The sequence below is a fragment of the Schistocerca americana genome, chromosome 7, assembly GCF_021461395.2.
Source record: "Schistocerca americana isolate TAMUIC-IGC-003095 chromosome 7, iqSchAmer2.1, whole genome shotgun sequence".
Taxonomy (NCBI): Eukaryota; Metazoa; Arthropoda; class Insecta; order Orthoptera; family Acrididae; genus Schistocerca; species Schistocerca americana.
In genome coordinates this window covers 606,831,849-606,849,518 of record NC_060125.1, presented here as the reverse complement: position 1 = coordinate 606,849,518, position 17,670 = coordinate 606,831,849, and the positions used below count along the sequence as shown (strand labels likewise).

The window sequence follows — 17,670 nt, the reverse complement described above, 5'->3', positions numbered from 1 at the left end:
GAATTTGAAAGAGAGTATTCCAGTCAACATTGTCAAAAGCTTTCTCTAAGTCTACAAATGCTAGAAACATAGGTTTGCCATTTCTTAATCTAGCTTCTAAAATAAGTCGTAGGGTCAGTATTGCCTCACGTGCTCCAACATTTCTATGGAATCCAAACTGATCTTCCCCGAGGTTGGCTTCTACCAGTTTTTCCATTTGTCTGTAACGAATTCGCGTTAGTATTTTGCAGCCGTGACTTATTAAACTTATAGTTCGGTAATTTTCACATATGTCAATGGCTGCTTTCTTTGGGATTGGAATTATTATATTCTTCTTGAAGTCTGTGGGTATTTCGCCTGTCTCATACATTTTGCTCACCAGATGGTAGAGTTTTGTCAGGACTGGCTCACCCAAGGCTGTCAGTAGTTCTAATGGAATGTTTTCTACTCCCGGGGCCTTGTTTCGGCTTAGGTCTTTCAGTGCTCTATCAAACTCTTCACGCAGTATCAGATCTCCCATTTCATCTTCATCTACATCCTCTTCCATTTCTATAACATTGCTCTCAAGTACTTCGCCCTGTATAGACCCTCTATATACTCCTTCCACCTTTCTGCTTTCCCTTCTTTGCTTAGAACTAGGTTTCCATCTGAGTTCTTGATATTCATACAAGTGGTTCTCTTTTCTCCAAAGGTCTCTTTAATTTTCCTGTAGGCAGTATCTATCTTACCCCTTGTGAGATAAGCCTCTACATCCTTACATTTGTCCTCTAGCCATGCCTGCTTAGCCATTTTGCACTTCCTGTCGATCTCATTTTTGAGACATTTGTATTCCTTTTTGCTTGCTTCATTTAGTGCATTTTTATATTTTCTCCTTTCATCAATTCAATTCAATATTTCTTCTGTTACCCAAGGAGTTCTACTAGCCCTTGTCTTTTTACCTACTTGGTCCTCTGCTGCCTTCACCATTCATCCCTCAAAGCTACCCATTCCTCTTCTACTGTATTTCTTTCCCCCATTCCTCTCAATTGTTCCCTTATGCTCTCCCTGAAACTCTGAACAACCTCTGGTTTAGTCAGTTTATCCAGGTCCCATCTCCTTAAATTCCCACCTTTTTGCGGTTTCTTCAGGTTTAGTCTACTGTTCATAACCAATAGATTGTGGTCAGAGTCCACATCTGCCCCTGGAAATGTCTTACTATTTAAAACCTGGTTCCTAAATCTCTGTCTTACCATTATATAATCTATCTGAAACCTGTCAGTATCTCCAGGCTTCTTCCATGTATACAGCCTTCTTTCATTGGTGATCAGTTCTCAAGAATCAGTCAAATGAGTGTTCCATAAACCACTTTTTTGGTGGATGAATTGTATTTCCTTAAGATTCTCCCAGTGAATCTCAGCCTGGCACCTGCTTTTCTTACAGTTAGTTTTGAGTGTTCATTCCACTTTAGGTCACCCTAGACTCCTCAGTATCAATTTTCTGTATTCGCTCCACTTGATATCACTTCAGTCAGTTACACCTGGGTGTCCTACAGTCATTACTGTTTTCAGTGATTTGTCACCAGTAGTGCAACAGAACAGTTATGGTTCTCTTCACCTACTTATGCGCAATATGTTACATTTATTTACATGTGGGGTCCACTGCCAGTTGCTGTACACTCTGTAGATCTTTTGGCATTGCAGTCTTCCTATAGATAACAGTATCATCAAGTCGTAGCCTCATGAAGCTGCCATCATTAATATATACTGTAAACAGTAATGACTCATAACATTCCTTGGGGTATTCAAGAAATTCCCTTTACTTCCATCAGATTCATCCCGTTACAAACAAGTTCAATGTGACATCCTGAATTAGTGACAAATGGCCAACACTCAGCAAGTTCATATTTTGTTCACCAAACAACAGTGAGGAATTGTACTGCATGGCTTCTGAAAGTCAAGAAATAGGGAATTGGCCAGGGCAATATTGTCTGTGGCACCGTGGATGAAAAGAATGAACTGATGCTGATAGATTTCCTCACAGTGCTGCAATGGATGTTTCAATCTGGCTAAGAGCTTCTTGTGATGAATTTGGATCAGAATGATCTATGTTCTGTAACACTGAATACAAAAGCACAGATAGGTCAACTAAATCTATCTGCTCTCTTTTCTTAAGCCTGCTGTAAAATTCCTTGAGAAGAGCAGCTTTTGAGATGGTGGTCATACCCAGTTTCGGAGGCCAGATATTTACTGACTAGAAGAAACAACTTCATAGCTGCAGTGTCTCTCCTCATAGTTCTCTCATCGGCTGCTTTACATACCATAAAAAATTTAACACTTTCCAGGTCTACGGGAGTTAATTAATGTAATTTTAGAATTGGTTAAAGAATCTTCATTGTGTCAAATTTGTTTGACAGGATATGTGCTCACCAGTGAGTGGTTACATCCAATACTGACCAAAATTATATAGAGAACAGAATTTCAAAAGTCCATAATATATGGAAGTTGTTTCAATATTGCAAAGTCACCGACAGTAAAATACGTCTATAAATATCATTATAGAATGAGATTTTCACTCTGCAGCGGAGTGTGCGCTGATATGAAACTTCCAGGCAGATTAAAACTGTGTGCCCGACTGAGACTCGAACTCGGGACCTTTGCTTTCGCGGGCAAGTGCTCCACCATCTGAGCTACCGAAGGACGACTCACGCCCGGTCCTCACAGCTTTACTTCTGCCAGTATCTCGTCTCCTACGTTCCAAACTTTGCAGAAGCTCTCCTGTGAACCTTGCAGAACTAGCACTCCTGAAAGAAAGGATACTGCGGAGACACGGCTTAGCCACAGCCTGTGGGATGTTTCCAGAATGAGATTTTCACTCTGCAGCGGAGTGTGCGCTGATATGAAACTTCCTGGCAGATTAAAACTGTGTGCCCGACCGAGACTCGAACTCGGGACCTTTGCCTGTCTCCGCAGTATCCTTTCTTTCAGGATTGCTAGTTCTGCAAGGTTCCCAGGAGAGCTTCTGCAAAGTTTGGAACGTAGGAGACGAGATACTGGCAGAAGTAAAGCTGTGAGGACCGGGCGTGAGTCGTGCTTCGGTAGCTCAGATGGTAGAGCACTTGCCCGCGAAAGGCAAAGGTCCTGAGTTCGAGTCTCGGTCGAGCACACAGTTTTAATCTACCAGGAAGTTTCATATCAGCGCACACTCCGCTGCAGAGTGAAAATCTCATTCTGGAAACATCCCACAGGCTGTGGCTAAGCCGTGTCTCCGCAGTATCCTTTCTTTCAGGAGTGCTAGTTCTGCAAGGTTCGCAGGAGAGCTTCTGCAAAGTTTGGAACGTAGGAGACGAGATACTGGCAGAAGTAAAGCTGTGAGGACCGGGCGTGAGTCGTGCTTCGGTAGCTCAGATGGTAGAGCACTTGCCCGCGAAAGGCAAAGGTCCTGAGTTCGAGTCTCGGTCGGGCACACAGTTTTAATCTGCCAGGAAGTTTCAATATCATTATAAATAATTAAGAAGTAAAGGTAACAACTTGGCAAGCACATGAACAAGAATGAAAACTTTGCTAACTTCCAGACGAATGCTTCTTCAAGCTAGAGTGCACACAAACATGCACACTGCCAGAACTTTCCATGCCAAAAGTGTATTAAAATAGATTTTATTTCTATAAAATATTGATGTTTTCAATATATCAATGCATTGTTGTCATGTCTTCTTACGGAAAGTAAGCACCCTGACAGATGGCTGTCGTGCTGCCAGTTTTCAACTGTGACACACAAAAGTCTGCTTGTGGTACTGAAGTTGTCTGTAGAGCTGGAACAATTCTGAGGCCTTTATAACAACAAAAACAATCAATATTTGACAAAGTAATTTAATTGGATAGATAAAAAAATCTACTCACCAAGTGGCAGCAGAAAACACACACACACACACACACACACACACACACAGCCGCGCGCGCGTGCACACATCCACACACACAAAAGAAAGTTATAATTAGGCAAGCTTTCAGAACCAGTGGCTCCTCCTTCAGGCAGACGGGTTGAAGAGGGAGGAAGAGGGGTGAAGGAAAAGATCAGGAGAGGTCTAGGAAAAGGGGCAGATTTTGGGAAAGTCACCCAGAACGGCAGGTCGGGGGACACTTACCAGAATTCTATCGTTTTTTATAAATTTGCATATAACTATTTACGGTTCACTACACTGCAGGACTTTCTCCCAATCGTCTATTGCTTATTCAGAAATTTGACAGCTATTCTCTGTCCCACCCTCCACTTATTTTGTTTATTTGTAATTCTTTTATGTTTTTGTGCGTTTGCTTTTCACCAAACCGCTCTGATCGACTTTTACTGCTATCTCCTGCGTCACTTTAACTGCCAACCTAATTAGTTTACATTTTCTCCTATGACTTTGTCTTTCTGTTTTCCCAGTTTTTAAAATTTTGTCTGTTTTCATATCATATAGAGCACCTCTCTTATTACTTATTGTCTGTTGTCACAGTTTTCGTATGAATTTTTCTGATTTTTCCAAATTTTTTCCTTGCTTTTCTTCTGTTTTTCTATATTATATCCTCACTCTGTTTATCTTTTTTGTTATTCCCACAATTTCTAGCCCTTCAAACTGTCCTCTCTAACCATGATGAATCCCATCTCATATTACATCTGTTCTTTTCAAAAGCGTGCTTTTGCACTGTCAAAACTAAGTCCCACGTTTTGTTTCTTGAAACCTGCTTGTCCCTTAGAGTTACTCCAAAAGGCCTAACATTGAAAGTTCCTGTTTCTGGATGTAATCCCTCTCTACACCAGGTTCTTTTACAGTTTCAAATGCAGCCCTCTCTTGCTGTTACCCGGCTAATCTGTGACGTGTATGCCTTGTCCGCCAATTTCCACTTTACCAGACTTCTTTCCTTCTACAAAATCCTGCAGTTATCTGCCCCTCATGTTTCCTTGGTTGATATCATCCACCAAGCCTAATTCAAACTGTGACAATATGCCAGATTTCACCACAAAAAGCTATTCGACCTTCTCCTAAACTACGTGAAAAAATGTGTTTCCCTTCCTGTCCCTCTGCTGCTCCCTAAATAGCCACACCATCGACCACCACTCCTCTCCTACAAACTGAGCTTGGCCAACCTCCTTAACATCCAACAGCCTTCGCTACTGCCTCTCAGACCAAGAATAACCCATAATCACAAGAACCAATCAAAACAGTACAGTGTCCTCAGCCTCTTTGTAACGTGCCGGGCTGTATCCTTGTATTAGTGCCACTTAAAGTTCACGTCACAACCGAATGTATTGGAAACATTTCCTCACCCAGTAGATAGTGCGCAGTGTTACCGACCTACCTTGCTTTGCTTATTCAATATTGTCTTCCCGGTAGCTGCGTCCGTCTCACCTAAATCACACTGAAATTAAGAAGCCAGGATCCTAGATTAAGTTTTCCAAAATCAAAATTCAAGACCATATTCATTGTTGAACATTTATGACAACCACAGTGCGATTTATTTGCTGTCAGTCACACACACAATATTCATGTGACCAGGCCTCTTACACTTAATCGTCACATTAGGTAGGTCAAAAACTTCCAGTCTTTAACAATGTTCACAATTACGCTTTTTTGGTACCGACCGGAAAATTTAACCAACTTGCCGCACTTTTGCTCCATGAGAATCTGACCGAGAACTAACTGAGAACCGCACCAGCTCGGACCTTATATAGACGAGTGCTTGAATATTTGACTATTTCTGTTCATATATTATAGTTTATAATTTCCCAGGGTTAAAATGATCCTTTCTAATTGGTTTTGAAGTTAACTATTGGGTTTTATTACTTAAATAACATGAGTGAGCTGTATCAATTTAAATACGAGGAACTAACTTATGCATCCGCAGTGGGAATTCCCGATTTTTAACCGTGGCAGCCCTCTTCAACAATAATTTTTACTTATTCAAATTTACTTAATTCTTAATTAATGCACTTACAAAGTTGAGACTGGAGTCATTTTATGTAGAAAAATAAAGGTAGCAAAAGTATCAAAACAGGTCTCGGAATTATTTAGTAGTTTGGTCACAATTGACACTGAAAGTCATACAGGCTACAGATTTCAAGTCTTAATATCTATTTAACTAATAGATTTTAGGTTAATTTAAACACTTTGCTGGAATCAGTAAAATTTAGGCTTTCTTTTGGATGCAGTCTTATAGCTGAATTCGATCTATTAGCTCACTCAAATTTTACTTAATATGTATTGCACAATATATGTCATTGTTCATAACTTTTAATAGGATGCATTTCCAATAAAACTAATTAGCTCATTACTTTCAGAATAGAATGTACTGAAATAATAGATTTTACTAGGGGAATTTTATTTAAACTATCTCTGAATTCTGTACTATGAGGCTGAAGGCCACAGAATCTGTAGTCGGAATCTGAGTAGTGAAAATGAAAAAAAATAAAAGTTCATTGCTTAACTAAGTTACTGAATGAGTGTAAAACCAAAACAGGATAGCAGTGGGCAACTGTGCTTCGTTACATCTTGTCTAAAGCACTCTCCCTTGCATTTGATAATGCTGCTTTGGTGAAGGACATACTTTCCTTCATTTGTAATGTCAACTGGTAATATCACTTTGCAACCCAATCCCAAAACCTTCCCAACAGAAAACCTGAAATTGGACCCTGCCTTGAACAGTTCCGACCATAGTACCAACTTGATCTACCACCACTACCTCAAAATTATCGCGTATAAGCCTTCCAAGAATTCCTCACATCCAGCAGTGCTTCACAGCACTTCCACAGGTCCCTTCAACATTACCCTAACTTGTCCTCTGCAGAACTCCAGGCCCTACATTCCCTAAAAGCTGATGACTCCATCATTATCTTTCCAGTAGACAAAGGAACTACCACTGTGGTACTTGACCGTAAGGAGGATGTTAGCGAAGGTCTACCATCCATCTGACGCCTCTACATACAGCAGCTGCCATTAACATCCCGTGTCTGTGATTCAAACTGATCTCCAGTCCCTCTGTAAGTCCGCTCACAAGGACTAACAAGTCAATCCGTAAAACTTCTCACCCCACCAGAACAACGCACCCCAACCTTTTATCTTCTTTCTAAGATCCACAGATCCAACCAACCTGGTCGTCATAATTGCTGGCTTCAGAGCACCCACTGAACATATATCTGCCTTAGTTGATCATCACCTGCAAACCATAGTACAAAGACTTCGTTTCTATATCAAAGATACCAATCAGTTCCTAGATCGTCTGAAATCCGTGCCTGTCTCAGTTCCGCCACACACCTTGCTTGTCACTATCGATGTCATCTCCCTCTATATCGACATCCCCCACATACATGATCTGTCTGCTGCTGAACATGTCCTCGGCCAGTGCGCACATGATTCCAAACCATGGTATCCTTTCGACTCACCTTAATCAACTTTATACTTACCAACTACTACTTCACATTTGAGGTTATGTAAACACTGTTTGGCATTTTACATCGGCATGACTACCACCAGATTATCAGGTATGATGAATGGGCATAGGCAGAGGGTGTACACAGGCAACACACAATATCCTGTTACAGAGCATGCTGTACAACATGACAGTCATGACCTCGGTGCCTGTTTCACCACACACCATCTGGATTCTTCTCCCAGACACCAGTTTCTTAGAACTCCACAGGTGGGGACAGCATCTCCTTGGCTCTCGCCATCCACCTGTCCTTAATTTATATTAATTCCTTCTGTCTCAGCATGTCTTCAAAGTAACTACTCTTTTCTTCACTCCGTTTTAGTTTTCCACATCTTTCATTGTCTTACCCATCTATTTTTCACCCCCCCCCCCCCCTCCCCCTCACCGCCCTCTCCCTTCCAGCTCTGTTATGTGCAATGCACTTTGCTTTTCACTCTTATTAACCATGCACAATGTTTAAGCAGTAATCCCTGTCTTCCATATTACCCTGTCTTCTACCTTTAACCTCTCAAGTTTTCAAAGCTTCTCCAATGCAACAATCAACCTTTCCTTCACATCCCATCCAGTAAGTCTCCCCTGCCCCGCATTTCTGCGTGAGTTTCCCAAAATCTTAACTTTTTCCTAGAGCTCTCCAGTCCTTTTCCTTCACCCCTCTTCCTTACCCTTCAATCCTTCTGCCTGAAGAAGAAGCCACTGGCTCTGAAAGCTTCCCTAATTATAACTTTCTTTTGTGTGTGTGTGTGTGTGTGTGTGTGTGTGTGTGTGTGTGTGTGTGTTCTGCCACCGCTTGGTGAGTAGATTTTTTACCCATCCAATTAAATTATTTTGTCAAACTCTGAGGCTTCGCCATAGAGGCATATACAAAATCACATTAGCTAATCAGTGTGGTTGGTGTGTGAAGCAGCCATGCCTAGCCCACTGTTGGGGCTGTTCTTTTGCTTTTGGACCTCTTTTGTGTGTCCTAATGAAGTATTAGGCTGATGAGCAGATGTGAGGACATGGAATCCACCATTTTAATTATCATTACTGTTATTATTATTATTATTATTATTATTTCAGTGCAATTGAAGGCTTTCAAGTCAAAAAATTCCATCCAAAAGTGGCAAAGGAAGCAAGTAACTTCGAAATAGAAGAAGGAATGTTGCACATTGTCTTCACTGCAGAGACACACAATTTCCCTACAGGTGTTGCACCATTCAGGTAATGATTTCCTGTCTCAGTAGTAATACCCCCAGTACAGCAACAAACTCAATGCTACTGATGTGTTCTTGATACTCTACAGTGGGGCAACAACGGGCACCGGGGGCAGGATAAGAGATGTACACGCTGTCGGAAGAGGCGGCCATTATATTGCGGGAACTGCCGGCTACTCTGTTGGAAATCTATTGATTCCTGGTGAGCACTTATTTAATTTTCTATTACATAATCAGTGCTGCATAATGCAGATAAAAGTAGATTTCCTGTCTTTCAGTTGTAGTGTTACTACAAACATTTTTCGGTTGTGGAATGTGTGAGAATGGATTCTTCTGAAACTGTCAGTGTCTCAGCTTGTAATATATATGAGTCTTATATCAGCATCTACATCTACATGATTATTCTGCAATGCACAATTAAGTGCCTGACCGAGGGTTCATTGAACCACTTTAAAGCTATTTTTCTGCCATTCCACTCTTGAACAACATGTGGGGAAAAAAGAACACTTAAAACTTTCCTTGTGAGCTCTGATTGCTTTTATTGTATTACAATGATCATTTCTCTCTATGTAGGTGGGCACCAACAAAATATTTTCACACTTTGGAAAGAAAGCTGGTGATTGAAGTTTTTAGAGAATATGCTGGCGCAACAAGAAATGTCTTTTTTTTTAACAATTGCCACCTTAAATTGTGTATCATATCCGTGGCACTCTCTCCCCTATTTCACAATAATACAAATTGATAAGTGGTTTTGAAAGACTTGACTGTCATTTTCTGGACTTCAAAAATTTTCACTACAAAATGTGTTCATTGTGAGTTATACCCTCATGCCAAATTGTAATATTCTTGGATAAAATGTAACACATTATTCAAAGGTTTGTCAGAAATAATTTACAATCAAAAAGCACTTTGTGCACATGACCACGTCTGTATAGGTAACGCCCACAAGTGATCATTACAGTTTAAACATCAAAACATACAGTGAAATGCACATCAGCACATTTGTTTATGTTAGTTTGTCTTGTTCTATTCATTGATGAACATGTCATGATAAATTAAACAGATGTGCTGATGAACATTTTACTGTATATCATGATTTTTAAGACTTAACAGTTGTTTGTAAAGTGTTAGATATATGGACAAGATCATGTGCACAAGGTGCTTTCTGATTGTGACTGCTTTATATCTGACAAATATTTGTATAACAATATAATGAAAAGGATAGCTGCTATTCACCATATAGTGGAGATAGTGTGTTGCAGAAAGGTGCCACAAAAAGACTGTCGCAAGATTACCTTTTGGCCAGCAAGTACTTTGTCAAAATTTGACAACACACACACACACACACACACACACACAAGCCCATTATGGGAGAGGCAACCAGCTGGGGGGTAAGGAGGAGGCTGGAGTGGGAAGGGAGAGGGATAGCAAGGTAGGGGTGGGGGACGGTGAAGTGCTGCTGGGAGCAGGCAGAGATGAAGGGGAGAGTAGGGCAGCTAAGTGCAGTTGGGAGGTTAGACGGAGGGCAGGGGAGAGAAGGGGGGGGGAGGGGTAGTGAAAAAGGAGAGTAGAGCTTCCACCTGCACAATTCAGGAAAGCTGGTGTTGGTGGGAAGGATCCAGGTGGCACAGGCTGTGAAGCAGTCATTGAAATGAAGGACGGCATGCTCAGCAACAGGGTGGTCCAGTTGTTTCTTGGACACAGTTTGTCGGTGGCCATTCATGCGGGCAGACAGCTTGTTGGTTGTCATGCCCATGTAGAATACAGCACAGTGGTTGCAACTGAGCTTGTAGGTCACATGACTGGTTTCCAAGGTAGCCCTGCCGTTGATGGGATAGGTGATGTTTATGACCGGACTGGAGTAGGTGGTGGTGGGAGGATGTATGGAACAGGTCTTGCATCTAAGTCTATTACAGGGATATGAGCCATGATGCAAGGGGCTGGGAGCAGGAGTTGTGTAGGGATGGACGAGAATATTGTGTAGGTTCGATGGGTGACGGAATACCACTGTGGGAGAGGTGGGAAGGATAGTGGGTAGGACATTTCTCATTTCAGGGCACGGCGACAGGTGCTGAAAACCCTGGCGGAGAATGTAATTCAGTTACTCCAGTCCTGGGTTGTACTGAGTCATGAGAGGAGTGCTTCTATGTGGCCGGATGGTGGGACTTTGGGAGGTATTGGGTGACTGGAAAGATAAGGCTCAGGAGATCTGTTTTTGTACAGGGTTGTGAGGGTAATTACGATCTGTAAAGGCCTCAATGAGACCCTCATTATATTTTGAGAGTGAGTGCTCATCACTACAGATGAGACGGCCACAGGTGGCTAGGCTTTATGAAAGGGACTCCTTGGTATGGAATGGATGGCAGCTGTGGAAGTGGAGGTATTGCTGGTGGCTCGTAGGTTTGATATGGACAGAGGTACTGATGTAGCCATCTTTGAGGTGGAGCCAACCTGGAAAAAGGTGGCTTAATGGGTTGAGTAGGAATAGGTGAAACAAATGTGGGGGAAGGTGGTGAGGTACTGAAGGAATGTGGACAGGTGTCCTCACCCTCGATCCAGATCACGAAGACGTCATCACTGAATCTGAACCGGTGAGGGGTTTGGGATTCTGGTTGTTTAGGAAGGATTCCTCTAGATGGCCCATGAAAAGTCGGCATAGAATAGCACATGCAGATGCCCATAGCTGTACCTTGGATTTGTTTGTAAGTAATGTCTTCAAAGGAGAAGTAATTGTGGGTGAGAGTATAGTTAGTTATAATGACTAGGAGGGAGATGGTTGGTTTACAATCCAGTGGACATTGGGAAAAGTACTGTTTAAAGCGGTAATTCCATGGGCACTAGAGATGTTAGTGTAAGGGAAGTGGCATCAATAGTGACGAGCAGGGTACCATATGGTAACGGAATAAGAACTGTAGAGAGTCGATGGAGGAAATGGTTGGTATCTTTTATATAGGAGGATAGGTTGTGGGTAATAGGCTGAAGGCATTGGTCAACAAGAGCAGAGATTCTCTTGGTGGGGGCAGAATAACTAGCCACAATGTGGTGTCCTGGGTGGCTGGGTTTATTGACTTTAGGAAGCATGCAGAATGTAGGAGTGCAGGGAGTGGTAGGGGTGAGGAGAGAGATGGACTCCGGGGAGAGGTTCTGGGATGGGCCTAAGGGTTTGAGGAGAGACTTGAGATCCTGCTGCATTTCTGGAATTGAGTCACTGTGACAAGATTTGTAGGTAGATGAATCTGACAGCTGGCAGGTAAACCTTGCTATTTAAAACAAGAATGGTGAAGCCTTTGTCAGCAGATAGGATTATAAGGTCAGGATCAGTGTTTAGGTGGTGAATTGTGTTTCTTTCTGTGGATGTAAGGTTAGTTTGCATGTTGAGTTATCTGGGGAACAATGGTGAGGCAAGGTTTGAGGTTAAGAAAAGGGGTTGATTTTGGGGCAGTGATGGTGGATCGTGGTTGAATGGAGAAATGAACTGGGTCATGCAGGGTTCAACTCTGGTCTCTGGTTGAGTCTGTTTGGTAGGGTTGGTGGCGAGAAAGTGTTTCCACCGTAGGGACCAGGAGAAGGAGAGAACATCTTAAACAAGTCCTGCATGCCTGATTTGGGAGTGGGCCAAAAGGTGAGGCCTTTGGAAAGGACTGATACTTTTATGGAATTAAGGATTTTGTAGGATAGGTTCATGACTGTGTTTGGGTCTGTTTAGGTTCTGGATTTTGTGTGGTGGTGGGGGAAGGGGGGAGAGTTTTGGAGGGTGGATAAATGTAGTAGGTCTGCAAGATAGGGTTTGTCAGCTGTGAAGGAGCATGGGGGAGGTCTGGAAGTTGTTGCAGGTGTGGTGGACAGTGGAAGTAGAAGGCAGGAGTAGGAACCGAGCAGGTTGGAGAATTTTTTGAAGTGACATTGTGCGTGTCGCCCTAGTTCCTGGAGGGCAAGAGTTTGTGTGTGTTACGGGATCCAGGAATTTGGGATTGCATAGCAGGGGAATTTTATGGATGGAGTGAAGGTATTGCCGAGAGGTTTGGGCCTGATTGAAATGGTTTTGCAGGAGTATGTTGGTAAGGGCTAAGGATTGGTGGAATCTGAACAGATGGATGTCATTGTTGAAGGAAAGGTGGCAGCCAGAGAAGGGAATTTGATGGTAAGGCCATTTGGGGGGATTCAGTGAGCCAAGCAACAACGCAGGAACAGTATATTGGACTGGATTGTGGCTAGTGATAAGGAAACTTTTCTGTATTGATGCCGATGGAAGGAGCAAGGATCCATGGTGGTGGAAAAAATATTTATATAATGTGCTACATTTTACCACTAATATGACAACTTCACATGAGATTGTAACCCAGTGAACACATTTTGCTCCAAAAATTTTTGAAGACCAGAAGCTGACAGCAAAGTCTGTAGAAACAGGTTGTCGAAAATAAATAAGTATTTATGCAATCTTGGCTATAGAAACTTTTTTACCAAGTAAAACAGATTGCTCCATCTCGTTTCTCAGCATGATAAAAAATTCAGTACAAAATGAGCAGCCCTTCCTTCCACTTTTTTGATGTCCTCCATCAATCCTATCTGATGTGGATCCAACACTGCACAGCAATACTCTAGAAGAGGGTGGACAAGCACGTTGTAAGCAGTCTCCTTAGTAGCCCTGTTGCATTTTCTAAGTGCTCTGGCAAGAAATTGCAGTCATTGGTTTGCTTTCCCCTTAACATTATCTACAAGATCGTTCAATTTAAGTTCTTTGTAATCGTAATGCCTAAGTATTTAGTTGAATTCACAGGCTATTGATTTGTGTGATTTATCATGTAATGGACATTCAGCGGATTCTTTAAGTACTCGTGTAGATGACCTTTCATTTTTGATTATTTACGGTCAATTGCCACTTTTTGCAGTATACAGATATCATGTGTAAATCATTTTGCAATTGGTTTCAATCATTTGATGACTTTACAGGACAGTAAATGACAGCAAAGTCTGAGACAATCTAAGAGGGCTCTTTAAATTGTTTCCTAAATCATTATGTAGATCGGGAACAGCGAAGGTCTATAACACTTCCTTGGGAAATGCCAGATATTACTTCTGTTCGAGGTAATTCATAAGTTTGAACACAGTATGTGTTCCAAAATCACTGCAAATCGACATTAGTGACATGGGTCTATAATTCAGCAGATTACTCCTATCTCCTTTACCGTACTTTACAGACTACATGATGCACTTTTTTCTTCAAAAAATTGGCTCCAAAATTCACGTGCGTCTTATACGCAAAATTTATATAAAAAAGGCCAGTGTTTATGTAAAATTCTCGCTGGTCCTAAAAATGGCCATATATTCGATGCTGCGAAAAACCTATTTCTATCTGGCAACATTGGATTCAACTGACAGCAGCAGTGCACGGATGCAACGAACATGAGTTGTTGAGATTCACAAGATTGCTAACACTGTCTCTCTCCCTCCCAACCATCACAAACACAGAACACTGTCTATCCTATGATGTGTTACTGCAGTCTAGAGTACCAGTGAACTTGAATTGAAAGTGATTTATGTTATCAGTAACAGTACACTATTTTTGTTAGTAGCTAGTTTCGTAATGGAAAAAAATAAAAGTTATTCATATGATGCGAACTATGAATTGAATGTAATAGTATATGCAGAAAACCATGGAAACATAGCAGCTGACTGGCATTTCGGCCCTCCACCAACAGAAACAAACATTTGCGATTGGCAGGCTCGAAAGAAGAACTGAAAAAAATATGGAAGACTAAATGTGCACACAGAGGACTGAATGCAAAATGGCCAAAACTACATGACGTATTGAAAAATATTGAAGGACACCGTCAAAAGGCATTGGAATTAATACAAAAATGATTCAAATACCAGTACACGCTCGTAAGCTAGTGCTGTAGTGGAACTTAACAAACTTTAAGGGTGGAGTTGGTTGTTGCTACAGGTTTATGAAGTGTCGTGGACTTAGAATACAAACCAAAATATCTCAGAAAATGCCTTAAAAGTAAGAGGAGAAAATATTATCTTTCCATCACTTTGTTAATCTACATCAAAAGGAAACCAATGTGGAACTAAGCCAGATAGCAAATATGGATGATATTTGATGTGCTGATTAACAGATCAGTTGTGATGAAAGGCACCGAAACTATAACTAAAAAACTATAAAAGCAAGTGGAAATGGAAAAATGCACTACTCTGTTGTCCTTTCATGTTGTGCCGACAGTGCTAAACTAGAGGTAATGATCATTTTCAAGTGCAAAACAGTGCCGAAACCTTCTGAAATACCATCGGGTGTTGTATATGTACATAAGGGTAGAATGGATGAGGCTGGCATGAAATTATGAATTAACCGTGTGCAGCAGAGAAGGAAAGGTGCTTTATTGAAGAAGAGCTCTTCTTATGCCAGATCAGTTTAGTAGTTATTTGAAAAATTCAGTGAAAGAGAAGTTGAGATGGGGAAATACAGAGCTTGCTGTTATTCCAAGAAGACATACTTCACAATTGCAACATCTAGATGTCTCGATAAATATACCATTTAAAGTGTATATGAGAGAGGAATGGAACAAATGGATGCTGGATGAAACCCAACACGAATTCATGCCAAATGGAAGTTTAAAATGACCTACAATCATACAAGTGTGTCAGTGGATAAAACAGTTGTGGTCTAGAGTGATCAAAGACATTATTGTTAAATCTTTCAAGAAGTGCAGCATAAGTAGTGCTCTCAATGGCAGCGAATACAATCGTATACATGAAGAGGACAATGATGACAATGAAGCGGAGGAAGAAGAAGAAAGTTCAGATGACGATTTTCAAGGTCTTTAACGTTCATTTTGATTTTGTAAACTAAGAAGTTTTTTTAGTCAGACTTTGCATTCTAAAAATAAAAATGGTAAAAATATTATTTTTTTAAAAAGTTGCTTAAAAATTAAGTTGCATCTTATAGTCCATAAATTATAGTAGTAGGTATTGGTGTGACTTGTCCAACTTTCCAGTCTTTAGGTACGGATCTTTCGAGTAGCAGGCAGTTGCATATGTTGCTAAGTGTTGAGCTATTGTATCAGCATACTCACTGGTATACAATTTGAGCTGAAGGCCTTGTCTTCATTAAGTGATTTAAGCTGTTTTTCTGCACCGAGGATTTCTCCTAAATGCACTTGGCTTGATGAATATTACACTATTAAAAACGAGTATGTTATACTGGACAGTGAATGTTCTACAGAAATGAAAGAAAGAGCCGATGTGCCCATAGGAAGCATGGTAGGATCTCCAATGTTCGCAGTTCATATAAACAATTCATTACCAGCACTGCCAGAGTGCCTCCTGTCGAGGCTGTTGTCTACAGCAACATATATCGTTTGGATGAGGCTAGTAACCGGAACTTTGCAAACCGTCTGTAGCTGAACTTGGATAAAATACAATATGTGCAGTTCTGTGTTGCACAAGACTTGAACATGTGATTGAAATTAGGCATGAAGGTAAATCAATAAATGAAACAGAATATTCTAAATTCTTATGGAGTCATATTGATAAGAACCTGAACTGGTGGTCATGTTACAAATCATCTTAAACACTACACATGTTATAAATCTTCTAAAATGTCTAAGCTGTGCAGCTTGTGCATTAGAGTTATATTGGTTTTGGAGCTGAAAATGTCAAAACAGTGACTTACTTTTACCAATTTTCATCTACTAAAGTCTTCTGGCATCATATTTTATGGCCAACCCTACATTGAGAAAGAGTGTGTGTGTGTGTGTGTGTGTGTGTGTGTGTGTGTTGCACAGTAGCATGTAATAAGGATAATAATTATGTGGCATCCACACTACACATCCTGAAGACAGCTCTTTAAACAGTTGGGCATACTGTGATAATAATCTCACACATTAAGCACTAGCCTGTGAAAGGCAAAGGTCCCGAGTTCAAGTCTTGGCTTGGCACAAAGTTTTAATCTGCCTGGAAGTTTCGTATCAGGACCCACTCCACTACAGAGTGAAAATTTCATTCTAGACTCACTCATTACATTTATTCCACTAGGACATTTACTGTCATCAGTCAATCACTAATCAAAAACCACAGCATTATTTATAAGATAATAAAAGATGAAAAAATGCTTCACATTATCCATCAATGCCAGATATCATATCTGCTTGACGTGTCCTTCTGCGTAGAGGAATTCCTGATTTGTTGTAATATTGTGTGTGTGTGTGTGTGTGTGTGTGTGTGTGTGTGTGTGTGTGTGTGGGCACGCATAATCAAGTACATATCACTGTAATATAGAGCGTGTAACAAAAGGGTACGGCGAAACTTTCAAGAAAATTTCTCACTCATAAAGGAAGAAAATGCATTATATGGGAATGAGTCTGGAAATGCTTTGTTTCGATGTTAGAACTCCTTTTCTACTTCTCTTCATATAATAACATTATCATGGGAAACATGCAGAAGCAGGACGTGCCAACATTACAAGAAATGTTCAAAATACCCTCTTGGTTACATTTGGTTAGAATGTACAGTGAGTTAGGGCCTCATGTTCTTCCGTCCAGAGTCAACTGAGGATCTTACCGTGCTTTCTTAGAGAATACTCTACCTGTTCTGCTAGTGTGACAATACATGTACTCCATGCACAATGGAGCTCCTTCTCATTTCAGTGTTAATGTTTATAGGCCTCTAAATAACAGATTCTGTGATGGATGAATAGGTGGAGGTAGACGAATTCCTTGGCCTCCATCCTCTGTAGACTTAAGCCTATTTAGACTTTATTTGTGGTGGCTTTTGAAAACTCTTGTGTATGGAAGCCTGGTATGAGATGTAAAAGTCTTGGTGCCCATATTGTGGAAGGCAGTGGCTGTGAAACAATATACAGTTCTCCTGGGATACATCAGTGCATCTGGGATTCATTGCAACAGCAGGTTGATGCATGTGTCCTTTCTTCCTGAATGTTTGTCCATACTTTTTTCGTTGCACGTGGCAGGCCTACACTGAACCATTTGGGGCTTCATTATGGCAAGCTCAAGGTCTTTCCTAACTGGTGTTGTTCACTTCCGCTTTCTTTCTAGAAA

At 41.0% G+C, this 17,670-nt stretch overlaps 1 protein-coding gene across 2 annotated transcripts in view; it reads left to right on the top strand.

Moving 5' to 3' along the window:
• The window catches only part of LOC124621850 (phosphoribosylformylglycinamidine synthase), a 208,065-nt gene that overhangs the window by 60,631 nt on the left and 129,764 nt on the right, over nt 1–17,670 (top strand). For both annotated transcript variants that reach the window (XM_047147296.1, XM_047147297.1), the window contains 2 exons: nt 8,481–8,621; nt 8,704–8,816. In XM_047147296.1, the coding sequence (XP_047003252.1) occupies nt 8,481–8,621; nt 8,704–8,816 (254 nt within the window). The remainder of the gene's footprint in view (nt 1–8,480; nt 8,622–8,703; nt 8,817–17,670) is intronic.